General features: G+C 50.0%; 1 protein-coding gene across 1 annotated transcript in view; it reads left to right on the forward strand.

Moving 5' to 3' along the window:
* Positions 1-24,503, forward strand: part of LOC107114581 (putative RNA exonuclease NEF-sp) — a 31,842-nt gene extending 7,339 nt beyond the window's left edge. Inside the window, exons 4-19 of the mRNA XM_015416118.1 lie at positions 2,902-2,950; positions 3,883-3,990; positions 4,783-4,871; positions 6,149-6,264; positions 7,048-7,186; positions 12,517-12,611; positions 13,580-13,682; positions 14,686-14,807; positions 15,663-15,753; positions 16,719-16,829; positions 16,937-17,074; positions 18,770-18,862; positions 19,342-19,561; positions 20,739-20,947; positions 21,731-21,840; positions 24,310-24,503. Coding sequence (XP_015271604.1) covers positions 2,902-2,950; positions 3,883-3,990; positions 4,783-4,871; positions 6,149-6,264; positions 7,048-7,186; positions 12,517-12,611; positions 13,580-13,682; positions 14,686-14,807; positions 15,663-15,753; positions 16,719-16,829; positions 16,937-17,074; positions 18,770-18,862; positions 19,342-19,561; positions 20,739-20,947; positions 21,731-21,840; positions 24,310-24,385 — 1,869 coding nt within the window. The 3' untranslated portion in view covers positions 24,386-24,503. The remainder of the gene's footprint in view (positions 1-2,901; positions 2,951-3,882; positions 3,991-4,782; positions 4,872-6,148; positions 6,265-7,047; positions 7,187-12,516; positions 12,612-13,579; positions 13,683-14,685; positions 14,808-15,662; positions 15,754-16,718; positions 16,830-16,936; positions 17,075-18,769; positions 18,863-19,341; positions 19,562-20,738; positions 20,948-21,730; positions 21,841-24,309) is intronic.
* Positions 24,504-25,832: the final 1,329 nt, after the last annotated feature.

Below are 25,832 nucleotides of genomic sequence, written 5' to 3' on the forward strand. Positions count from 1 at the left end.
CCTTATGACACACTTCCGGTGATGTCAGGGGGTGTGGCCTTATGACACACTTCCGGTGGTGTCAGGGGGTGTGGCATATGCTAATGAGTTATGTTAATGAGTTCCCCTAGCTCTTTTTCTACAAAACAACCCCTGGCAGGGACTGAATAAAACGAGACCCGGGAAGGGGAGCAGAAAGGCACACGGCGCTGCTCGGCCCTCCTACATTAGTGATGTGGCTTCCTGGGGACGTTGTGAACTTCCCAATGTGGGCAGGGCCGGAGATTTCTTGAGGGTTTTCTTGGTGGTGTACAAGTTATGACTGGCTATACCATTACCATGGCACACGGGGGGGGGAGGGGGGGGGCTTTGACAGTGGATGTAACTGAGGCATGGGGAGGCAGAGAGACAGTGATGGAGGCTGCCTCATACCAAGTCAGACAGCTGGTGCATTTAGGTCAATATTGTCGGCTCAGAATGGCAGCAGCTCTCCGAGGTCTCGGTCAGAGCTCTTCCCTAGTTCTGCTGCAGAGAAACTGCAGCCAGTTTGGTGTCGTGGTTAAGTGTGCGGACTCCAATCTGGGAGAACCGGGTTTGATTCCCCACTCCTCCACTTGCACCTGGCTGGGTGACCTTGGGTCAGTCACAAGCTCTGGCACAGCTCTTCCTGAAAGGGCAGTTTGTGTCAGAGTTCTCTCAGCCCCACCCACCTCACAGGGCGTCTGTTGTGGGGAGGGGAAGGGAAAGGAGTTTGTAAGCCGCTCTGAGACTCCAAGTGAAGGGCGGGGAATAAATCCAATCTCTTCCTTCTCCTTCTTTTAGCTGGCAGTGCCAGGGGCTGAACCGAGAACTTTCTGGATGCAAACCACGCGTCTTGAACGTGATCTGACCCACCTCCCTTGTGCCATGCTCCATTCTCTAAAGTAACCGTAGTGTAGGGGTGGGAGGGGAAATTAAGACAGAGAAAACACAGCTGAGGGGAAGAGGTTGGTATATCTTTAAACCAGCTGGCCCACACTGAAGAAGAAGAGAAGAGAAGAAGAGATTGGATTTATGCCCCGCCCTTCACTTGGAGTCTCAGAGCGGCTTACAAACTCCTTTCCCTTCCCCTCCCCACAACAGACACCCTGTGAGGTGGGCAGGGCTGAGAGAGCTCTGACAGAAACTGCTCTTTTTCAAGGACAGCTGTGCCAGAGCTTGTGACGGACCCAAGGTCACATCAGCAGGTGCAAGTGGAGGAGTGGGGAATGAAACCCGGTTCTCCCAGATTAGACTCCGCACACTTAACCACTACACCAAACTGGGATCTCCAGAGTAGTTTCTGTGTGTAAAGTGTCGTCAAGTCGCAGTTGACTTAAGATGTCCCTTTAGGGTTTCCAAGGCAAGAGACGAATAGAGGTGGGTTTGCCATTGCCTGCCTCTGCCAAGCAACCCTGGACTTCCTTGGTGGTCTCTGTGGCAGAATGGGCCTGTTCTGGCCTGCCCTCCTAGGGGTTCCCAACTCCCCGGAGGGGCTTTTCCTTCTCTCTAGGCTAGCCCTCTACCACCATCTGATCCTTGTTGGGATTTCCCACTGGGAGGATCAGGACTCCCAGCTTCCCTTCCAAGTTCAGAGGCCTTGCCTCAGTGTCTCCCGCTGCCCAATGCCTGGCTACCACGGAGACAGTTTTAATGCCTTTTGTGCCCCTGGAGGAATAGTCGCTTGCCAACTGCCTGCCTCCCCCCCCCCGGCACCCCATTTAAAACAGTGTGTCCAAGATGGTGGAGGTCTATGTGGTACAGGGAACCACTGCCAGCATCAAAAGTTATAAAGTATTTATTAAAAAGAAAATGTTCATAAGCATCCTTTTAGCACAGCACCAGATTGAGCAAGGAATATAAAAGAAGAAGAAGAGATTGGATTTATACCCCTCCCGTCACTACTCAAAGGTGTCTCAGAGCGGCTTACAAACTCCTTTCCCTTCCCCTCCCCACAACAGACACCCTGTGAGGTAAGTGGGGCTGAGGGAGCTCTGACAGAAACTGCTCTTTTTCAAGAACAGCTCTTATCAGAACTACGGCTTTCCCAAGGTCATCCAGCCAGGTGCAAGCGGAGGAGTGGGGAATCAAACCCGGTTCTCCCAGATTAGAGTCCGCACACTTAACCACTACACCAAACTGGAGTTGGTAGAAACACAAATCCTCTGTCCCTTTCTCTGTACATGCCCTATCAGCTGTTAAAATAGGACAGGCTTCTTTACTTAAGAAGTTAAAGATCTCTAAAAGTTTCCTTTACTTTGAAGCTTGCTCCAAGTCTCCCAGGTGAGCATATAGTCAATAATGGCAGCCTTCCCAGAGGAGAGGTCTATCCTCTCATGAACACAGCATCCCGAAGAAAGAGAGCTGCTTCCTCCTGCGAGGAAGTTTTATCATCTCTCTTTCCCCTCCCATTTGACCCGGCCAGCCCAGATCAGGGAAGCATTTCCTCCAGCTCCTTCCTGGAGATTATCCTTGGGGCTATTCTAGCCTAAGATCTTCCAAACTCTGTTGCCTGTCTGGAGAAGGGGGAAGCTTGGCCACTTTACTGTCTAGACCCATTAGCATTTTTATGAAGATAAACTGAGTTTCTCTGCCCAGAGGGGGGGAAAAACTCAAACATGCATTTCATCACAGTCTCCCATCCAAATACTAACCAGGGCTGACTGCTTAGCTTAGTTTCTGAGATCTGACGAGATCGGACACAGGCAAATCGGTACAGGTGGAGAAGGTTATTAAACTTACCCTTCCCAGCGCCTCTGTTTTTAAATTTCAAGACAGGGAGTGTGGGAAATCTAAGGACACATCTCCTGCATCAGATCTGACTGTTGCTCACTTTTCTGATCTGTGCATTCATTCCTTTATCTGTCCGTTATTTAAGACGTGTTGCCTTGTTTTTTTTAATAGCGCTTCTCTTTGCCAGGAGCAAATGACAATCCACCGCTCAGCAGAGAAGGTAATTTTATCAGCTTTGCCCTGTGAATTTCCAAATGCCATTTAATGGGCACCTGAACTTTGGTTCCCTAACATTCCTGATTAGCCCAAACTGGAGATTCTCAAGGAGCGTACGGAGTTCCTCCCTCTTCTATTTTATTCTCAGTCTACCTGTCAACTTACTGTAGTTTTCAGGTCCCACTTGGCAGAGGTAACTCCATGCTGCTCTCCCCCTTCTCAGCATAAATCACAGGAATCTGACCTCAGTTAACATGGAATTTAGACTTCACTTTAGATTGCGGTGGCTCAAGTGGTTAAGACGCTGAACTGCAGGCTGTGGAAGGTCGGTAGTTCAGCAGTTCGAGACCCAAGTTGCCACATGACGGAGTGAGCTCCCATCTCTAGTTCCAGCTCCTGCCAACCTAGCAGTTCGAAAGCAAGAAATTGCAAGTAGATAAATAGGGACCACTTCGGTGGGAAGGTCACAGCGTTCCGTGTGCCTTGGTGTTTAGTCCTGTCGGCCACATGACCACGGGAACGTCTTCGGACAGCGCTGGCTCTTCGGCTTTGAAACGGAGATGAGCACCGCAACCCTAGAGTCGGATTCGACTGGCTTTCGAGGAAGGGAACCTTTACCTTTACCTTTTTTTCCCGTAGTCATCAATACATCACATAGCTAAGCCTGTTTCTCACGGCCATTTTGCCCCTGATGCGGAGGCAGAGTTTCCCACGCACCCTCTTCCTCCTCCCCTTGCAGCTTGCAAGAGGATCACAGCCCACTGCTGAATCCGAGCCCTCCGTGGGAGAACCTCCCCCCCCCCCATGACGGCCACAATCGATCTTCTCAGTGCGGAAACTCCCGATCAGCTTCCAAGGAAGCTCAGCTTTTCCCAGGAGTGCTTTGAAAACAGCTTTCAGACACTTTCATCCAACTTTCCTGACTTGTTATTTCAGAACTGAAGAAAGATCCAGTAATTCAGAAATACGGAGAAGAAAGGCGTGGGCTGTCCAGTTACATTCTAACCCCAGAAGAGATGCGTCGCTACAACTACCCTCTAGAAGGTAGAGCTGCCTGTTGGAATGTACATAAAGTGCTTTGAGTACTGTAAAGTGGGGTTTTTTTCCAAATGTTCTTCCAAGTATTCTGGTAAACCTATGAATCCCACTGACTTGACTGGCAGAGTAGGTGCACGGCCATGTAGGAACACCTGCTACACTCTGCGTCATGGGTAGGATAGTCTTGAGAAATAGCAACTTGGAGTTGGCAGGGTAAGATTTGAAACAAGAACCTTGTTGATCAGCACTGGCTTCTTTAGAGGAGGGAAGCACAGGCAGTTTCAGCCACAGCAGCCCCACAGTCCTCCTGGCCTGTGAAGTCAGGTAGAGGGCCAATAATTTGCTACCAAATGCCACTTTGTTGTAGTGGTTAAGTGCGCCAACTCTAATCTGTGAGAATCTTGCAGCTGCCGGATGATCTTGGGCAAGGCATAGTTCTGTCAGAGCTGTTCTCTCAAGAGCAGTTCTCTCGGAGCTCTCTCAGCCCCACCTACCTCACAGGGTGTCTGTTGTGGGGAGGGGAAGGGAAAGGAGACTGTAAGCCGCTCTGAGACTCCTTTGGGTAGTGAAGGGCAGGGTGTAAATCCAATCTCTTCTTCATCTTCTACTGAGGAATATAGAGACTTGCCAGACTGGTTTCCAGCCTGTCCCCGCAGCCTGAGCATCTGACACTCCCCTGCTTCATTACTGTGCAGGGATTTGGACGCTGGGTTTCCCCATATCCGTGCCCAGCCTCTGTGCCACACATCGGCTCTCGTGATGGTTTCCTTTGAGAACAATCTCTGCTTCTTTCTGCAGGGTCCAGTGACTGCAGCCATTTTGTTTCCATCTGTCGCAGCATCGCACCTTCAGATGACAGCCCCCTTTTCGGTCTGGACTGTGAAATGGTAATTTTTTGCTTCCTTTTTGTGACCACAAACAGTGGTCGACCTGTGCAGAATCTTCCACAAGAGATGTCAAAAGTCCAGCATGAAGTCTTTGGTACGGGGAGCCTTCTGGGTCTGTTAGCAGTCTGGAGACACAGCCCTCGTTTGAAGCACATCTCTTAATGTCTCGCTTTTGGAAATTTCAAGGGGGACCCTGCAAAATTCATGGTGGGAAGGAATCCCATTCCCCGCCCCCATGAATGAGCCGGCACATCCAGGCCCAACTGCTCACCTTGGACCCTGGCCACAGGAGTGGCCGTGTCTGGGCGTCACTCCGAGCCTGGAGTGACTCCCGGCATCTGCTGCCACCGTGGCCGGGCCCCAAGTGGCTTCCGGCACCCACCGCCACACCCGACCCTGGAGCAGCTCCGGATGCGCACTGCTGTGACTGAGCCCCAGGCAGCTCACAACTAGTGTTGACACCACCGCTGGGCCCCAAGCGGCTCCCGAGGTGCGCTGCCACCGTGGCCGAGCCCTGCAGTGTCCACTACTGCGGCCGAGCCTGGAGCCGCTCCCAATGTGTGCTGCTGTTGCGGGCAGGCCTGGAGCGGCTCCCAGCGTCCGCTGCCGAGCTCTGCTGCAGCAGCTACCTATCACTACTGCAGAAGTAAAGTATATTTGGGGGGAACTTGGGGGGGAAATTTAAACATTTCAGATTTTTGTGCACACCTGAGGTGTCCCCCAAGTGTGCAGGGAAATCTCTTTAGCCTCTGTGTGTCCCCGATCCATGGATTTAGCTACCTGCAGATTATGGCCACATGTAGCTAATAGTATATAGAGAAGTGGGGACCCGCAATACTCGCAGGGAGAGGAATCTCATCTCCCCCCCCCTTCTCCTCAGGCTCCCATGAAGCCACTACTGGACCTTCTACCTCCTCCATCAACTCATCCAGAGCTGCTCTGGGCAGACTCGCCTAGGCTTCCTTCCTCCCCTTCCCTGCAGACCGCATCTAGGCCTGGAGCAGCAGCCAACGTCCTCCGCTGCAGCAGTTGCGTCTGAGCAGCTGTCAGTCGGCCTCCTGAGCTGTGCCCCAAGTGTGCAGAAAAACCTCTTTAGCCTCCAGGTGGCCCCGATCCACGGATTTAGGTATCTGCAGATGGTGGCCACTGGTGGGTAATAGTATGTCGATAAAGAACCAGCAAGGACCAAATTCTGCCTCGGGTGTGTGTGGAGGGGGGAGACTGTTGGCCCAGTCATACAAGAGCCCTTCTAAATGCTGTCATTTTCTTTTGCCCAGTGCTTCACCGATAAAGGATCCGAACTCACGCGAGTCTCGGTGGTGGATGGCAGCGGCCAGTGCATTATGGATGAGCTTGTAAAGCCCTCGTCGCCAATACAGAATTACCTTACAAGGTAGCCTCTTTATAGACTTAGTCAAGGAAACCATTTAGGATTTTCAAGGATCAGACACTGCCCCTCCCCAAATTCATCATGTGATTTGAGAATTGACAAGCAAAGCCAGATTTGGGGGGGGGGGGGTTCCTCAGCAGTAGAATACTGTCATAAATCCCTGGGCCAGTGTTCTTCAATCTGTGGATTGGGACCCTCATAGCAGAATGAAACTTGTGGTTTTTAGGATTTTAAATGCGCCATAAGTCTCCTCAGGTACATTTTTTTTTTAAAGTCCGGGCATGCATATTTTAAATCTGTCAAGTCAGACCGGGAGCAGAGAATGATTTGTTTACTTAATTCATTTGTCCCCCCAAGAACTAAAGTGGAATTATACCGGGCCGGGGGGGGGAATAGAAGTATGAGCCAAAATGGAGGCTGGTCTTACCTCTCTCTCAGATGCACCAAGATGGCCGCCAACAAAAGCCGTTTAGGGGATGAGGAGACAAATGGTCAGTTGTGTTTCAGCACTTGTCTCTTCCATAGCCGTGAGGTTTTGTGCCTCATGGAGGTCCCCGGGAGGGTGGGCAGTGGCCCCTGTGTGTTTGCTTCCCTTTTGTCTGTAACCCTGAGAGACTTAGAAGTCAGTTGCTGGAGGACAAAAAGCTGTCAGGCTTTCAAAACAAGAGTGAGGGAAGGCTCGGGGGCCAGATTCCGTCCCTAGGATTCCTGCCACATCGTGTCCTGAGCTGGGTTCTCCATTCGTTCCCTCACGCTGCCAGATGCCCTCTTGGCTGTCTTTTGAAGGTACTCCGGCATCACAGAGAAGCTGCTTTGTTCCGTCACCACCAGGCTTGCTGACGTCCAGGCCCGGCTGAAGAGTCTGCTTCCTCCCGACGCTGTTTTAGTGGGTCATTCTCTAAATTTTGACCTCCGAGCTTTAGAAGTGAGTATCATTTAAACAGAGGTTCCTCGCTTCTGAGGCTGAATCTCCCCACTTCAAAAGCTGACCTCTGGTTTCTCTGCCATACTCCTTTTGTGAAAAGGCCATTTGGGAATCCCAGACAGGCCATTCCTCAGTCCTTTCTAAGCCTGAGGTGCTTCTTCAAAGAGCCTTTAATTGGTTTCTCAGCAATACTAGTATTTTACTGCTGACCTGTAGATCTGTAGTTTCTACTTCTTTTACTTCTCTTCATTTGGGAATCATTTTTCATGGGCTCTTGTCAAGGAGTCCAAGGCTGAACCCGGAGGGATCCCCAGGGCAGCTGTACACAAGTAACCATAGAATCAAAGAGTTGGAAGGGACCTCCACAGTCATCTAGTCCAACCCCCTGCACAATGCAGGAAATGCACAATTACTCCCCCCCCCCCAGTCCTCCAGTGACCCCTGCTCCATGCCCAGAAGATGGCAAAAAACTTCCAGGATCCCTGGTCAAACTGGCCTGGAGAAAATTGCTTCCTGACCCCAAAGTGATGATCACCTTTTCCCTGGGCGTATAACAAAGGGCTACGAGAACTAAGCACCGAGGCAACCCTTCCCGCCCTCCCTCTCATGATCTGCCTCAGTTCACAGGATCTGCATTGCTCTCAGATGGCCATCCAGCCTCTGTTGAAAACCTCCAAAGGAGGAGAGCCCACCACCTCCCGAAGAAGCCTGTTCCACTGAGGAACTGTTCTGTCAGGAAGTTCTTCCAAATGTTTCGCCGAAAACTCTTGAATTAATTTCAACCCGTTGGTTCTGGTCCGACCTTCTGGGGCAACAGGAAACAACTCTGCACCATCCTCTATATGACAGCCCTTCAAGTACTTGAAGATGGTGATCATATCAGCTCTCAATCATCTCCTTTCCAGGCTAAACATACCCACCTCCTTCAACCTTTCCTCATAGGACTTGGTCTCCAGACCCCTCACCATCTTCATTGCCCTCCTCTGGACACTTTCTAATTTGTCTATATTGTTTTTAAATTGTGGTGCCCAAAACTGAACACAGTACTCTAGGTGAAGTCTAACCAGAGCGATCCCATCACTTTGCATGATCTGGACACTATATTTCTGTTGATACAGCCCAAAATCACATTTGCCTTTTTAGCTACCACATCACACTGCTGACTCATGTTCAGTGTATGGTCCACTAAGACCCCCAGATCCATTTTGCACATACTACTGCCAAGACAAGTCTTCCTTTCCCTCCTCCTGTTTCCCTCTCAGGAGTGCTTCATCTCATGCATTCTGTCCATGAAATTCCCTCATAAAATGGAGTGTGGACAAACGTGCCTCAAGTCCCTGTATCCTCCAGTAGGGCTACCAATTTACACTTGCTACAAGTATAATTCCTGTTACCCTCAAGTAAGACTAAGAACATGCCACAGACTTTTCATGTCACTGCCTCAGCTCCCTCACCAGCCATGCTGCTGCAATACATTGCAGAAGTGGTTTAGTTTTTCTTGTTCTTCCCTGATAACTCCCCTGCCAAACTGCCTCACAAGACTACTTGTGAAAGGCTTGCAGAAGCAAAAAAGCTCAACACATATAGGATGAAAGAGCTACTCAGCTTCTTACAGCGCCCCCAGGCCTCGTCCCCAGGCTAACAGCCACAGGGCCCTTTGGCTCATGCCTCTGGTGAGGAGGATCCTTACACAGTTCAAGACTCACCCAGCAGAGGGTGAGGCCAACAGTCAGGCCCAGGCAAAACATCTCCCCAGTCAGCTACAACCCAGGCAACAGAGTCAAACAGAAACAACACTTACTCAAACAGGCGCCACTCTCCAGCAGGCTATACACACCCAGACACCCTCAAACACTATCCTCCCACGCAGTTAACCTCAGCTAATTCTCTCCAGCAGTTAAAGAAAGGCAAGGGAAAAAAATATTCACCACTCTAGCAGCTCAGAGCCCAGCTGATTGTGGTCTGACCATTGCTTAATTTAAAAATATTTAGGAAGTTTATTTCAGTCTGTAATAACACAAAATATATTCTATAGCCAACTCGCTAGAATCATGCAGCAAGAAAACAAGAAAGCTAGCTTAACTGTCTAACACATAGGTGCAGTCAAAAAAACCGCCTAGTTACAAGGACCTATGGCACAAAGACATCAAAAGATGTTTGACAGACGATCAATGGGATGACATCTGGAAAACCCATGCAAAGATATCGAACTCCCTGAATATCCAGGAATCAGCAATGAAAGTACTACACAGATGGTATCTAACCCCTGCAAAATTGGCGCATATATACACCAATACTTCACCACTGTGTTGGAAGCGATGTGGTCAGAAAGCATCATACATACACGTATGGTGGGAGTGTCCGTTTGTTGCTCAGTATTGGAAAAACATCATACAAAACATCCAAGCTCTAACAGGGTATAACTTACCATACGATCCAGCATTGATTCTGCTCCACCTTTGGCCTGCAGATGGTATACCAGAAATTAAGAAAAAACTAATCAATGTTCTGTTAATAGCTGCTAAAGTATTGTTAGCAAGTAAATGGAAAGCAGATTCCATTCCAAATATGCAACAATGGCTGCACAAAGTCTGGGATTTTTTCCTACAAGAGAAAATCTCGTCCTGGACAAATACTACACATGTTGAGTATCACCAGCTTAACCCCATGGATAAATGGTACCCTGTATTAGAGAAAATGAACATAGACAAATTCGACTGGGAACAAATAAGAAAACCAAAATATGAAGGGCTACTGTTTGGTTGATGGTGCAATCTATTGACAACAGGGGGTGATAAGTGGCTGCATCCACTGAACCAATTAAGAGTATTTCCACATCAACTGAGGCTGTCACATTTGCTTCAATGCTGAACGCTCCTGCTCATCCACAAGTTCATCACTTGTATTGAGGAAACTCCCCAGATATCGTGAATGTGTCCCCCTTCCCGATTTTATTTTTGCTGCTGTTTCAACTCATAGATATTGATTGTATTTTAAATTTAAAATTTTATAAATAAATTAAAAAAAAAACTGTCTAACACATTTCAGGGCTTGTGATAGATGGCACAAACCTTAATTTCACAAATCAAAGACCAAAGCTCAAGCATTTTCTACGTTGCCAGCAATTGCAATTCAAGCATGTCATAGTTCAGGCTTCTGGTCTGTCAAAATTCCCAGCTAGTCTCTTTCCTTCAGGGCCTTAGCTACATTATAGTTTTTTGGCCCAGTTTTGGTGATGATGGCATCCAATCAGGACACGTTCTCAGGAGAAGCCTCTAGAAGATTACCTCATCACTCCCAGCTCCAATCAGCTGGACCACAAGTTCTTGTGAGAAGCTAATTACCACGTTTCCATCTCTGGCCTTGAAGGTGATAAGAACTGTGCAGGTCAAGAAACCAGTTAGTAACACCTGCAGAATAGATCAGTCCCGTTACTATTCATATTAATCATAGAATCATAAAATCACAGAGCTGGAAGGGGCCGCACAGGCCACCTAGTCAAATGCCCCTGCTCAATGCAGGATCAGCCTGGAGCACCCCTGACAAGGGTTTGTCCAGCCACTGCTTAAAGGCTGCCAGGGAGGGGGAGCTCACCACCTTGAGGGGAAGGCCAGGGGTGCTTTGCCTCACAGCTTTCAGCAAAAACCCTCCAAATCTGCTTATCAACACATTGGAATAGTTGTGATCTGCTCCTAAGCTGCTGGTGGACATTTGTACTGAAAATCCTTGTATCTACCCCTTTTCTATCGCGACTGGCCTTACGAATCCAATTTTAGTAGTAAAAAGCACACATTAAAACCAGCTTGAAAACACCACACCACACCATAAAGGTCACAATGTACCAAAGAGCCACAAGAAACAGCAGTTCAAAAACAAGAATGACATGCTGTGCGCCTGCAAGGAATTGTGGGAATACAATCCATCCCAGTCTAGAATATTCTATAGTCTCTGGGGCTTGAGCAGTCCGATCCTCCCCTTTCCCCCTTTGACTCTCAACTGCTTCCTGTAATCCATGTCTCCAGGAGTCTGCCCAATCCTCATCAGCCCAGTTTATTTATTTCAATTTCTTTGTTTCAATGACAAAATCATGTTTTTATGCATACCCGTAAAGTCCCCCCAGATGGCTTTTGTTATTGGCACTGGGGTTGCAGGCACCTACTTTACTTTAATGAATACGGTCATTTGCCATCAGAGGTTCGGAAAAGAGGATAGTGTTGCATCCTAGGACTAAACGTATGAAGACTGTGTTCCAGAACGATGGATACGGGTCTGTCTCTGGTGGCCACCCACCTGAAGAGCGGGGGGGGGGGGGAGGAAAGAGGTCCTCAAAGGGTGACCTCAGCAAGTGGGCAGGATCATAACAAAAGAAAAGAGACATGAGTTCTAAATTTAGGGGGAGTCTCAGCCCTGTTTTGGTAGCGAATGCAGTATGTTCTTGGGGGCTTTTTATTTTGTATGTTCACCTCTGAAGACCACTCTCCGCAGTCACCAAGTTCTTTCTGGGAATATATGCATTTATTTATTTGTATCTTGTTTTTCTCCCCCGTTGGGGTTCAAAGCAGCTTAGAATATTGTTCTCCCCGCATTCTCTCACAACAACCCTGCGGCAGGCCAGGCTAAGAGTTTGTGACAGGCCCAAGGTCATCAAGAGAGCATCTATGATTGAAGCGGGGATTCGAATCCGGGTTGCCTAGGGTCCTCGTCTGCCACTCTGTCCACACTGGCTCTCAGTGTACCACTTCATTGTCCAAGCACCGCGTTTTTTAACACACCTGCACTCTCCCATGTCCCCCCCACACACACACACAAACGAGCAGAGAGAGAAAGGCAGGCTCCAACCTTCTTCCCTGATGTGCTCATTTCCTACACACAGGGAATTTTTACATTGCAGGAAAGCATTAACATGCAAGTCCCTCCATAACATCTGTAATGGTGCAGGTCCCAAAAGAACTCTTCATATGATCTTGTGGAATGTATGGTCCGCATTTAGTGGCATTGGGGGGGGGGAGATCATCCTACCTATAGTTGGGCATGGAGCAGGGGTCACTGGGGGTGTGGAGGGGGGAAGTATTTGTGAATTTCCTGTATTGTACAGGGGTTTGGACTAGATGACCCTGAAGGTCCCTTCCAACTCTATTCTACCTTTGAAAAAAGAAACGGGGATGGAAAATAAAAGGGAAACTCCTCTTCGATGGCATTTTCACCACCTGTATTTGTCAAAGGAACCAGTGATAGAAAGTCAATCACAGCGTTACCTTAGCCTCAAGATCACAGCCGCACGCCAGGGCATCTCCCGAATCCCACCTCTAATGCCTGCTCTCCTCTTTTAGATGATACATCCCAATGTGATTGACACGTCACTCCTTTTTACCCGGAAGGGAGGCAAAAGATTCAGGCTGAAATTCTTAGCAGAAGCAGTTTTAAGGTAAGGCTGTTTCTGCTTCATTGATTGTTTCAGAAATCCAGGAAGGTGAAGGGCCCATAAGGGACCATGGGTGGAGAGAAGAAATAATTAGGATATCTTCTTTCCTTGCCCCCCCCATCATACCCTCTTAGACCAACCTTACAGGGGTGTTGTGTGGGAGAACCATGTATACTGCCCTGAGTTCCTTGGAAGAAGGATGGGATAAGAGTCTTAATAGACGTATTGTGGCAGAGAGTTCCATAGAATAACTGTGCTTTGAGTGCAGATGCACTTCCTTTTGCACATTTTGAAAGTATAGCCAGTCCATCTGACTAGTTTGGTGTAGTGGTTAAGTGCATGGACTCTAATCTGGGAGAACCAGGTTTGATTCCCCACTCCTCCACTCCCAGCTGCTGGATGACCTTGGGCAAGCCATAGTTCTGTCAGAGGTGTTCTTGAAAAAGAGCAGTTTGTGTCAGAGCTCTCTCAGCCCCACCTACCTTCACAGGGTGTCTGTTGTGGAGAGGGGAAGGGAAAGGAGTTTGTAAGCCGCTCTGAGACACCTTTGGGTAATGAAGGGCGGGGTATAAATCCAATCTCTCCTAAGTCATGGTGCCCATGGCTGCATTATTTTCACACGCCAACACCTCTTCTGGTGCCCCCCTCCATGTGATTTTAGGGAGTGGGTGGGGACAGGCAGGGTTTTTGCCCAGCAAGGCTTCTGATTGACTACTGGAGATTCGATTGGCTGAAAAAGGTCGGGGACCCCTGGACTAGGTGGACTCAGTGATTCTCACCCGTGTGCATGGCTTAAGTCCTCACTGGCCAAAACTGTCATGAATTTCCATGAGGACCGGAATCCTCTCATGCAGTGGGGATGTTTTCCGTGACATGGAGCGTTCTCTTAGCAGGCATGGAAGGGCTCACATCTATCACTACACTTAACCCTTGTGCCTTTTGCTTCATCTACATACACAACACCATCCAAGGAAAGACATCCAGCGCACAGACCAAGAGGGTCACGATCCAACGGAAGACGCCACATGCGCCCTCCAACTGGCCCAGTTTTTCATGGGCCAGGGACCGAGAAAGGTATGTGGTTTTACATAATTTGTGTCCCTTTTGTTGTTTCTTCGAGAAGTTCAGAAGCTGTTCAAACTCTGCTGGTAATATAACTAAAGGGCACAGCAATCAAAATACATCAATTTACAAAAAATTGCTGCAACAGTTCAAACATTCACAGAATGAGGACAATAATGTATTGGCATTTCCATGTTGTATTAATCCAGAATTTCTTTTTTCAACAGGTCAGGACATCAAGTCACTGAAGTGCTTATGAACTTCCTCGAGTTTCAATGTTCGTTTCGAGGCAATCTTTATCAAAATTCTGTTTTGTTGTAATTCTTTCACAAAGTAATCCAATATTTACGAAGTTGACACATTCCGAATGGCTAAGAATAGCTCCCAAGTTACAAATAGTTCCTTTTAGCGGACAACGTCTTAACAACTGTTCGTAAGCACTTCAGTGACTTGATGTCCTGACCTGTTGAAAAAAGAAATTCTGGATTAAAACAACATGGAAATGCCAATACATTATTGTCCTCATTCTGTGAATGTTTGAACTGTTGCAGCAATTTTTTGTAAATTGACGAACTCTGCTGGTAACCATTGCAGAGGAGAAACTTCATGGCAGGGATGCCCAGTGAGCAAAACTTCCCTTATTAATGGTGTGGGTTTTGAGTGTAGGAAAATGGCTCGTCCCCGTGCCTTGCCTCGGTACTTCACTGAGACACATCTGAACAGCCTCCCTTCACGGAATATATTTACGGCAGGTGAAAAGAAGAGGTGTGCGTCTCTTCCCCACCCCCAGTGTCTGGTATTCCATAGCTATCCCCTTTAATTGCTGTTAACAGACCCATCTTCTAGGGCTCTATCTGCCTCTCACCCCTGATTCCCAGGGACTACAGTCCTGTCAGACATCTCGGCGAAATCCCAGACGTTGCCAGCAAAACTCCCAAGACCGGAGATCTGTAACCTGGACTCAAATGTAAACTTTCTAGGATGCGTTTTGTAAAATGGGTCGATTTCTTCCCAGGTAGCAGAGCTGAACCTGGAAGCCCGCTGGCTGGAACAGAACCAAGCAGGCGACTCAAAGAAGCACTCCTTGCCAGAGCTGAGGAATGGGGTCCCAAAGCAGGCGAGGACACCCGTCCAGCGGTAAAGAGGTTTCCCTTCCTTCTATAGTCTGTTTTGCGTGTGTTTCCGTCTGTATAGTCAGTGGTTCCTTTAAGATTAATTTCACTACATAGCCAAACGAGTAACATCACTTTTAAGCGGGGCAGATTAATTTCCCCCCTTCAGTACAGTTCTTTGTGGCCTGCTATAGCAGTATGAGGAGCTGCGGTGGCTCAAGTGGTTAAGACGCTGAACTGCAGGCTGTGGAAGGTCGGTAGGTCAGCAGTTCGAGACCCGAGTGTGCCGCATGACGGAGTGAGCTCCCGTCTCTAGTTCCAGCTCCTGCCAACCTAGCAGTTCAAAAGCAAGAAATTGCAAGTAGATAAATAGGTATCACTTCAGTGGGAAGGGAACAGCGTTCCGTGCGCCTTGGTGTTTAGTCATGCTGGCCACATGACCACGGAAACGTCTTCGGACAGCGCTGGCTCTTCGGCTATGAAACGGAGATGAGCACCGCAACCCTAGAGTCGGATTCGACTGGCTTTCGAGCAAGGGAACCTTTACCTTTACCTATAACAGTATAGTGGAACAGCTAAGAGACTCGGGTTGGGAATAGATCCAGGTGGGTAGCCATGTTGGCCTGAAGCAACAGAACAAAGTCTGAGTCCAGTCAGGCACACAAAAGCCGATACCCAGAATTAAACGTCGTCGGTCTTAAAGGTGCCACTTAAAGGACTCAAACTTTGTCCCATGAGTTGGGAAGCCCCTCGCCCCTGCTGGGAACATACTGCTCGGTCTCGGACATGCAACGGTCCCTCAGCCTCAGCCCTTCTGCCCCTCCTATAACATCGGCTTGGTAAAAGCCCAGTGGACTTTGCTTTCCTTTTTCATCCTCAGCCTTCTCGACGCCTTGCAGTCTCTCAGTCAAAAGAGGCTGCTTCTGGGAGGGCAGAGTGGCGCTTCTCCCAACAGCAACCAACACAAGCAGGTGAGTTGGAAATGCCCTCAGTCACATGCCTGTTTGGAGACATGGGAGGCTGAACCCCTGGGGAGGGGGAGATGGCACAAGAGCCCGTCAAGCGGCTTCTCACCCAGGCTCACTCTTGCCCAGCAACCACCACAGCTGAGGAGCCCTCTTGCCCCTGAGGAGGAGGAGGAGGGCAGCCCACCATCCCGTCACTTTCTTCTGCAGTGGCCGGGGTGTGCCCTAAGAGCCACTGCAGGCCTTTATCCTAGCTTCCAAACCCCTTTCGTCCAGCAGTCTTCAACCACTCCAGGCCTGGGGCCCACCCTGTGGCAAGTTCATTGACAGGAAGTCATCAGACACCATTGTCACGTGATAGGCAAAGGAGGCGCCGGAGTGAGGCGTTCACTAGTATTTAGGGCCACAGGCAGCAGGAAGCACATGCCAAGCAGCAGGAGATGCACCATAGTTAGGAACAAGCCAAGGAAGAACCTTGTGCATCACTGAACGACCTTGCCTCGCAGTGCGGTTGCGTGGGAGAAGAGGCAGGAGGCGTGGGGCCCTTGCTTTCTGCGCATTAGCAGTAGCCACAGGCAGTGTTCCCTCTAAGCTGATTTAGTGTGAGTTAGCTCACAGTTTTTTAGCCTCCGGCTCACACATCTTTGTCTCGGCTCAGGAAGGAGGGCTCCAGAACACACTATTTTATGCAGTAGCCAAATCATCTGCTCACAACTTTAATGCCAGTAGCTCACAAAGTAGAATTTTTGCTCACAGGACTCTACAGCTTAGAGGGAACATTGGGCACAGGTCCTTCCAAAAAGGGTGTCTTTCCAGGGGCTCTGCAGTCCTCAGGGGTCCTGACCAATGGGCAAAAGACCACTGCTTCACTCGATCTGCTACTGGGTCTCTTCCAGGCACCTGGGGTTTTCAGACCACTGACTGGCAGTCCTTGATCTTCAAGTCTCCTATTCAAATTTCATTCTTTTTAGATTCTCCAGCAAGCTTTGGAAGAGATCTCCAGGTCGTCTTTCAGCATCGTTCAGTTTCCTTCGGATCCACGGCACCTGAACCCCCACCTCGCTGCACACCTCAGAACAAACGTAACCGTGCTTTGCCTTCTCAATGTTTCCCTGAGAGGAGAGGAATCCGCTGGTTATTAGGTTCCTTTTTGTCTTCATGAATTCAGCATTAACCCTTATTTCCATAGCTGCGGACTAAACTGGACGGCATGCTGACGGTTTATGCCGGCCCGTTCAGAAAGGGCTGGTGCTTGAAGGCTTTGAAGAGAACCTTTGAGAGCTACGGACATATTCGGTCAATCAGAGTCGTTACAGAAACCTCGAAGGTAAAGTGGACGGAGAGGGTTTTGTTCCCCCTTCTAAAATCACAGTGCTTGAACTCGACAGGGACTTGTTAAAATATGAGCTGTCCACTAACTAGCCCTGTACTTTGCTTTCCTTACTCCTCTAAGCAATGAGGAGACCCTCACAAAAGGCTTTAGTCGTGACACAGAATTATGGGACGCATGGGGTGTGGGAGGCTTTAAGATAGGGCTTCTAGCTTCCCACCAGCACTTACGATGTATGCCGGGGGTCCCTGACCTTTTACAGCCTGGGATTCTGACACAGTGTGGTGGGTAAAGGCACAAGATGGCTGCCACGGGAGGTGGAGCCAGCCACAAAATGTCTGCCATGGCTGACTTTCGACCACACAGTGAAGATCCTTGTGTTGTGGGGGCAGCGGCTGCTGAAGCAACATTTTTTTTAAATCTGCACAGCCAATTAAAAGCTCTGATGGAGAAAAGCCCCACCTGGCCCTGCCCAATTCCTAAACACCATGTTGGGGACTCCTGATGTATACAATATCTGAGAGGAAGCACTGCCATCCCCCATGAACGTCCCTGTGTCAGACTCCTGGACAAGGTTACTCTCAACAACACTCTCTGGCGGTGATTTGTTTATTGAGGAATAATCATGTTCCAGGCCAGACCTGTACCGTGTCAGAACTGAGGTCCTGGTGGGAGAATCCAAAGATATAGACAGTTCAAACGAGCCCCCCCCCTTCCAATACATCCAATCATACTCTGCAACCGTCCCGCCTAGCTTTTGCGCCTCTACATTCCCCCACACACACACCTGTGAGTACACAAATCCCTTATCTAAGCCAGTGAAGCAGGCACAGCTTTGGCTCCAAGGTCCTCTCTGGTAGAAGGGAGGTATCTTTGAAAGAGTTACGTTGCCTGCGACAGAGCGGTTCACCCACTCAGCCATTCACACACACCCCTCAGGGATTTCCCTCCCCTTACCAATCATGGCAAACTAGAGACAGAGTTTGACACCCAGCTCGTTGTCCTTGAACAAAAATAGCAAGGTTTGTCCACATCGTGGAAGTCACAGAGCATTCAAGTCCTCGGAGAGCTCACTGAAAAGCACTTGATGGCTGAGGTTTAGGAGCTGAGGCTGCTGCAGATTAAGGGAGGTGTTGGTAGAGGGCCGTTTTGCCAGGCAAGTGTGGAATCTGGGAGCCTGGTTACCACCTTGCACTTATGGTATGAAAGTAGCCACGCCTAGACCAGGATCTTACGAAACTCCCGAAGCCTCCTGCAGAGACAGGCCAAGAAAGTCTGGCCAACTTTCTCCACCCATCAGTCCATCATCCCATCTTGCCCACAAGCCCCTGTGCATCGTCACCCTTCTGAACAGCAAACTGGAGCATCACAGGGCAGCCCGATCACGCACAGAGTAGGCTGATTTTTGCTGCCTGTCCCCACCCCCACCCCCAGGATCTGCGGGGGAGGGGAAAAACCATTTCGTACATTTGAAAAATAAAGAAAAAAAGTGCTCTGAAGAGGACTGAGCACACTGAAAGGCAGCTGAGTTTCAGCTTGGAAAAGGAAAATAAGAAAGGGGCAGGAGAGAACTGTAGATTCCCCCTTCCCTAAAGAATGTACGCAATAAAAGTGTAAAAAAAGTAAATAGAAGTGCAGTCGGCTTGCTGTGATGGTTAGGTGCTCTATTACAATCTCCTCCTTTTTCCCAAGCCCCACATCTGTGTCCAGTACGAAGTTCTAGAGGCAGCCCAACTTGCTATAGAGAACCTGAATGGAGCGGAAGTTGCGGGATCCTATATTAAGGTACGACCGTCTCCTGCCCTTGGAGAATGGTAGCTGAAAGGGGCCTTAGAGGGATCTCTTGTGTGCAGAGCAGATGGCCTCAAGAGAGGTCTTCTCATCACTTCTCAGGAAGGAAAAGCTCTGTCCCACCACCTGCTCCCCGAGATCCATTTAAACAGGAGACACCAGGGATTGAACCAGGGACCTTCTGCACACCAAGCAGCTGTTCTGCCGCCAGTCACAGCTCTTTCCGTGCTGGTAAAGCAGCATCTGCACAATGCCTGCCCATAGCCACTGAGCTATTCTGCACTTGCTTTTCAGCTAGAAATGGCTTCTGCTTAATACAGTCTAACATGGCTCTCTGTTGCACCGGAGTCACAGCAAGGAGGATGCTTGGAGGCTGGCTCAGCGTGATTATGATCGCTTGGTTGGGTGTTTCTTGTGCTACTGGGTAATTGCCGGTTTGTTTCTCTCCTTCCTCTCCACCCTTTGCCCTCCAGGTGCAAAGACCCATCACCGAAATGACACTTGATTGGGAGACCCTCCTGAGACAGCTGGAAATGGATGCAGACAATGAAGGTGTGATTTACGTGGCAGGACTGGAGGAGACCGACGGCGAGGCAGATTTGCAAGAGCAGCTGGATTTCCTGAAAGATCTGAAGTCAGTGTTCCGGCCAAGGGATCCCGGGAGCGGAAGACAGAGAAATTACTGTTTCCTCAGTGAGTACAGTATACACGGCACTCGAGAGACTCAGCCCTGGAAGCGTTCTGTATTTGCAGAAACAAAACCAGGAGGCTGTTCAGACCAAACGGAGCTGCTTGGGCCAGAAGAAATGTTTGTAATAAGGAAGGATTTGCTAGCGTCTTTTGGAGGAGCTGCGATGGCTCAAGTGGTTAAGACACTGAACTGCAGGCTGTGGAAGGTCTGTAGTTCAGCAGTTCGAGACCTGAGTTGCTGCATGACGGAGTGAGCTCCCGTCTCTAGTTCCAGCTCCTGCTAACCTAGCAGTTCGAAAGCAAGAAATTGCAAGTAGATAAATAGGTACCATTTCGGTGGGAAGGTAACAGCGTTCCGTGTGCCTTGGTGTTTAATCATGCCGGCCACATGACCACGAAAACGTCTTCGGACAGCGCTGGCTCTTCGGCTTTGAAACGGAGATGAGCACCGCAACCCTAGAGTCGGATTCGACTGGCTTTCGAGCAAGGGAAACTTTACCTTTTTACCTTTGGAGGGTGCCACAGGAAGTCCCTTTCCTGGAAGGCTCATCGTTCCATTGCGCAAGTGATCCCGACACATTGCTCTGAAGGTTATTCTTTCTCTCCCGATGCTTTCAGTGCGCTTCAGCCAGTCCTCTGGCTGAGGCATGTCACAGTCTAGTTTGCATAAGGTTGACCTGGAACAACGGAGAGAGCTGAACCCCCACTTGAGGATGGGGCGAAGATGGCCTTCTAAAAAAAAAATTCGGAAATTGCAACTAGCAAAGAGACAAATGTTATTTATTAACTTTTGCATTTACAAACTATGGTAATAGCAACAGCTGCTGAACACGGGTAAATTCTCCAAAACGGGTGGCATTCCGGGTGGGCCCAGGCTACCTAGCATTATTTAGCAGGAAACAGACCTATTCTGAAGACATTGTACTATGGCCAAAGGAGTCTGGGTTTGTGCTTGTGGCTAGCCATCCTAGCTGGGATCCAGGTGAATGGACAGGAGCGGCCCTCCTCCTCTGTAGGGCCTCCTTTCACGTAGAACTGGAATTCTACTCCCAGCCCTTGTCTGTTTTACAAAAAGTATCCTACATTTCAGAAAGTCTACAATTTAAAAGCTGCCCAGGTAGAAGACATGAAAGAATCTTAAAGGGAAGCATTTGATGGCTGTTTTGCATTCCTGTTTCAGAATTTCCGACAGTGGAAAGTGCCTCCGTGGCCCTACAAACCATCCAGGGGCAGACCGCCAGAGGTGGAAAATTGCACAGCAGGGTTGCTGTGACGCCCCCACATCTCCACCGGTGGGTCTGCCGAGAGAATCAAAACGGCGGATGTCCTGCCACTCCACAGCTGCCGCACGAGGCTGGCCGCCAACCGAAGGAACAGCTGTTTGCTTTGGTGAGTCGGTCGCTTAGCTTCCACTCTCCCGAGACACAATCGGCCGGCATCCCCTGGGGAAGAAGGGCTGGCGTGCAGAAGGCCCCGGGTTCGGTCTCTGCCATCTCCATCGCAACAGTCTTAAGTAGCAGGTGAATGAAAGCTCAGGCAGTGCCAGAGATCCCGGAGAACCATCAGCCAGCGTAAACAGCCCTGAGTTTGGTGGACCATAAGCAAGACCTCAGTTCAAGCCAGAGCTGCGGTTCCTTGGATACGCTTTGCAGGCAGGGGTTTCCCAGGTTGCCCCACAAAGACCCTACAGAGCCAGTCAGAATAAGCTCTATTGAACTAGATAAGCTGCTCAGACGTATGAAGCTGCCTTACGTGGAATCATCATCGGTCCATCAAGCTCAGTCTTGCTTCCTCTGCCTCTCTGGGGTCTCAGGATCCCTCGCAGCCTTTGGAGCTGGAGATGCCGCCAAGGATTGGACCAGGGAACTCCGGTAGGCAAACCAAGTGGCTCCACACCTGACCCCCCCCCCCCCCCCGCCAGTCTTCTTGAAAGAAGAGCTCCATATTTTTTGGGGGTGTGTGTGTTTTACTTTAATTTTGTTTCTCTGTGTCCTTGGGGCAGAGTGCACTTTCCCAAAGTACATTTATCATAGAAAGGGTTGTGGAATTTTACAGTAATTGCGGGGGGGGGGGGGCTACCATGCCCCTCCCTCTCTCACCTGTTCCTCTCACCCGGCGAACCTTCTGAATGAGAGCTGTTTTAACACGAGCCTTGGCATTTTTCCGGTGCAGGAGCAAGACTTAAAGAGTGCGATGAAGGCGTGCGACCGCTGGATCAGAAAGCTCTACAGAGGCCTGCCGAACCACACGCTCTGTGCCATCCTGTTTCCAGGAACTGACCGGTAAAGAACCCTTTTGGCATGTCTCCCACCCCCACCCCGCTGCCTGCCGTTCCAAACAAACAGGAGGCAAACCGGGTGGGCGTCAACTCTGACTCTTGTTTCCACTCACACACACCATGGGGGCATTCCAAAAAAAGGGGCGGGGCAACTTCGACCTTGAGAAACTGACCAAAAGCTTTTTTAGTATTGATAGAAAAGCACAAACCGGGTGACGTTCAAGCCGAGCTAATACACTTCTGTCAGCTTTGTACTGGCTTGGCTCCTTGCTTATACAACTGCATAAAAGTGCGAGCGATTCCAGCTTCTCAGTTGGGCTTCCCCCCAAAATGAAACTGAAAGCCCAGAAATTGGCAGGTGTACAGAGAAGATGAAGCCGTCGGTCCCTCTAAGGCCAGTCATTCCGACAGTGGCTAGAACAGAGGAGTCCTTTAAGGGGAGGTAGCACAGATCGAACCTGCACGCAAGGCGGGTGCTCCACCACTGAACAGAGGCGCCCTTTCACTAGAGAGCCAAATAGGAAACTGCCCTATGGCAGCCGCTGGTCCATCAAACTTGGTATTGTCTGTTGTGACCAGCAGACGCTCTCTAGGCCTACCTGCACCCTGAGGGGAGAGACTGTGGCTCAGTGGTAGAGTATCAGCTTGGCATGCAGAAGGTCCCAGGTTCAATCCCCGGCATCTCCAGTAGAAAGAATGAGTGATGTGAAAGACCTCCGCCTGAGACCCCAAAGAGCCGCTACCAGGCAGAGTAGCCAAGACTGATTTGATGGACCAGAGGTCTGATTCCGCATAAGGCAGCCTCCCGTGCCACGTGCATCCTGTCAACTGCAGACGGACAGAGCTTGAACCAGGGAGGCTTTCATGTCAAGCAGGTGGTCTCCCACTGAGTCACAGTCCCTGGCACAGGGGCGAGAGGGAGTGGCTGGAATCGCTCTCCGTTTCATTCGATGGGAGGCTTTGAACGGTCTCTCAGGCGGCTCTGCCCCTCCCCGAGGCCCTGGCTTCTGGAGCGTGAGCACTTGCCAAGCACTGGCTGAGCCGAATGGCATCGGACTCTAGCCGAGCTTGGCCTCCGGGACCCTTTGGGCCTCCCTTGGCCTCCTCTCCTGTATCTTCAGCCGGCCAGCGTCACCTTGGCTCTGGGCTCCTGTTATGTTCCGGAGCTTAAAACGCGGCACCCTTGAGCGGCGACACCCGTTTGGCTGACCTGTGGTGCCCCAAGCGGTCGGGGCATGTGTGCGCGCACGCTCTTGCCATGCCTTGGGTTGTGCACAGTGGATTCTTTGGATGGGCTGTAGCTCCTGCTGTGCCCCCCCCCCACGCGTGGGACACAAGATTAGTCCCCTCAGTCAGTCACGGAGGAATGAGGTTGAAAGTGAGGATAAGCCCTTACAGGCCCTTTCCCCCAAAATCACTTTGCCTCCGGCTTTGGTCCTGAGCTCCAACTGCTGATTATTTGGGGGGTTCGGGGTCACTTCCGGGTAGTTCCTTTGCTGCCGATAAGCCCGAGGCGGCAGACTGGATTTTGATTCATTCCTGCATTTTCCTGTTTTGAGCGAAAGCGTTGGAAAGTGGCCAACATCCTCCTTCGCGTTGTGCAGGTCGCAGAGTGCGGCGCTCGCATCTGTGCCTGAGCCGGGGGCCTTAGCGAGAGCAGTGCAGCCGGGGGGAGGGCAGCCACCTCCGTGGGGTTTTAGTTCCGGGGCAGACACTGGCTTTGCCCTCCTCCTTGTACCAGCCGAGCACGGGGAGCAACAGGGCAGGGGCGTCCTTCCCATCTCTCCTCTCTCACAATCCACAGCGCGCCTCCAGTGGCAACACGGAGCTCTAGGCGAGGGCTGCTCTCCCAGCTTCTTCCAAGAGGGGCGGGCAGGAGTCATTCTTTCCAGCGCCAGACCAAAACCTTAACACGGGTGTAGATTTTGACATCCCTCCTCTTTTCCTCTGTCTTTCTCGGGGCACATCTGTCCTGTGGGCAGCCACCTCTGGATTCTCCTGTTCTGGGAACTACACCCCACGGGGAGGGAGGAGGAGTCAGAGATCGACAGCCACGGGGAGGCTGCCTGGCTCCTCTATGCAGAGAGGCAGGATACCTGTTAACAGCAGGCAGGGGCCTTTGTGGCCTCTGCTCGCAGGTTGTCCAGCGACGGCAGACTGCTCTCTCCCTGTCGGAAATAGGAGGCACTGACCTAGCAAGGCTTTCCTGAGGTCCTGAAGTTGGAGGAGAGGCCAGACTTCAGTCACCTCCCTCCACAGCGGCAGTTTATGCAGATTAAGGCAACTTTGGTTTACATTTGCATAATTTTTACCGGTGGTCCTGTTCCTCTTCCCCGCTTTGGGCAGATTTGTCATAGTCCAGTGTGGGAGAGGGGAGAAACGTTTCACCTGGACACCCACCGCCCCCTGAGCTTTCATAAGAAGAACGATCTTTGCAGGAAACTCACGTGCCTCCCTGCCACTTATCTTGCAGTGCCTCCGTGTCTCTCCCGGGCTTCTGCCTCCTGGCAATCAAAGACGACAACAGCCCCGCACCTGCCTCCCATTAGCCCATCTGGTTGGATCCCACCCCAGTTCCGCAGACGGAGATGTGGCGATTCCTTGTTTATATGTGTGTGCGGCTGTGATAGACTAGAGTGGTCTATCTGGAGTGAAACAAACGTATATGACCTTGAGTTAAAGTGTTACAAAGTTACCTGAAAAATCCCTGTCAGGAAGGGATCAGATCTTGTGTGAGACACCCAGCAATTGTTCAAAATATTCACATTACTGGTCACATTGTTATACCCTTTTATTTATTAATTATTTCAATAAATCTACTTTTATTTAAGTATACCAGCTCTGCAAGAAATACTTCCTCAGGACCACATAGTCCCTCATGAGCCTTAAACTCGACCTACCTACCCAGTAATAACAAGAGTAAAAGCATAAAGGTTTGGAAATCCTTTAAAATTTCCTGGTGGCAGACAGATATACCCAGTAGAACAAAATAAAAAGAACACTTTTAAAGGGAAACCAGTCCTCCCCAGATAAGGGGTCGTCACAGGAGGCTACAAGATGCATCTTCTGCTTGGACGCAAGCCCTCACCCCACCCAACATTTTAAAAAGATTAAAAGGTTTCAGAATCAGCCAGTCCAGCTCCGAAGACAGTAAAGGTTCCTGCCATTTCAGCCGCTCGGCTGGCTGCTGACCAAATGCTGTCGCGGAAAAGAAGCTGACGGCAGTTTGGGGGTCTCCGTGTGTGCGTGTTTGCGACGCATGGAACAATTTGAACTGGAAGGAAATGGCGAGTTCGCAGTGGGTTTTTAAAGGACCCCGTGTTGTGTTTGGCAGCCTCGATGAAAGCACAGGGCTCCAACAGCCAGCTGGGGCAAAGCCCCTCCACAAAAGCAGCATTGTGGGTAAGGGAGACTACCCACGGCTCCCTGCCTGCTCAGCCCCCCCCCCCCATTAACTCCTCTCCTCTGGCCTCTGCATTCTTCACCACACACGGTCTGAAGGAAGCATCAAACAGGGGAGGGGGGGGAACACAGTAACATTTACCCAGAGGAAAATGGAATCTCTGATTCATGAATTTTTGGTCCGTTTCCATACTCCTTGTAAAAGGAATGGTTTCAGACCGAGAGTGGCAAAGGAGAGAGGAAGGGAGAAACTGTGACGGGAGGGGGGGGGGAGGAATACCTGAAGAGCGAGGAGGTTGTTAGGAAACCCACAGCACTGCAATCTCTACAGGACTGACTGGCTGGCTGTAGAAATCCTTGCACCAAGAGGAGTGGCGGTGCACATCTCTGAGCATGTGCAGAATGTTTCCACTCGTACTGTGATTTTTTAAAAAATAGGCCTAAACATGATTGTCTCCAGGCATCCACAGAATGTCTGTGGTTGCATTTTATGGGGGGAGCAGGGGAGAGAGAACCTCACTTCAAGCTGGATGTGATTTCAGAAAGAAAAATGCGCAACTCTTACGCTGCTGGTAAAGGTGAAGCAGCACCAAC

This window comes from Gekko japonicus, unplaced genomic scaffold (genome assembly GCF_001447785.1).
Source record: "Gekko japonicus isolate JY-2015 unplaced genomic scaffold, Gekko_japonicus_V1.1 scaffold321, whole genome shotgun sequence".
Taxonomy (NCBI): Eukaryota; Metazoa; Chordata; class Lepidosauria; order Squamata; family Gekkonidae; genus Gekko; species Gekko japonicus.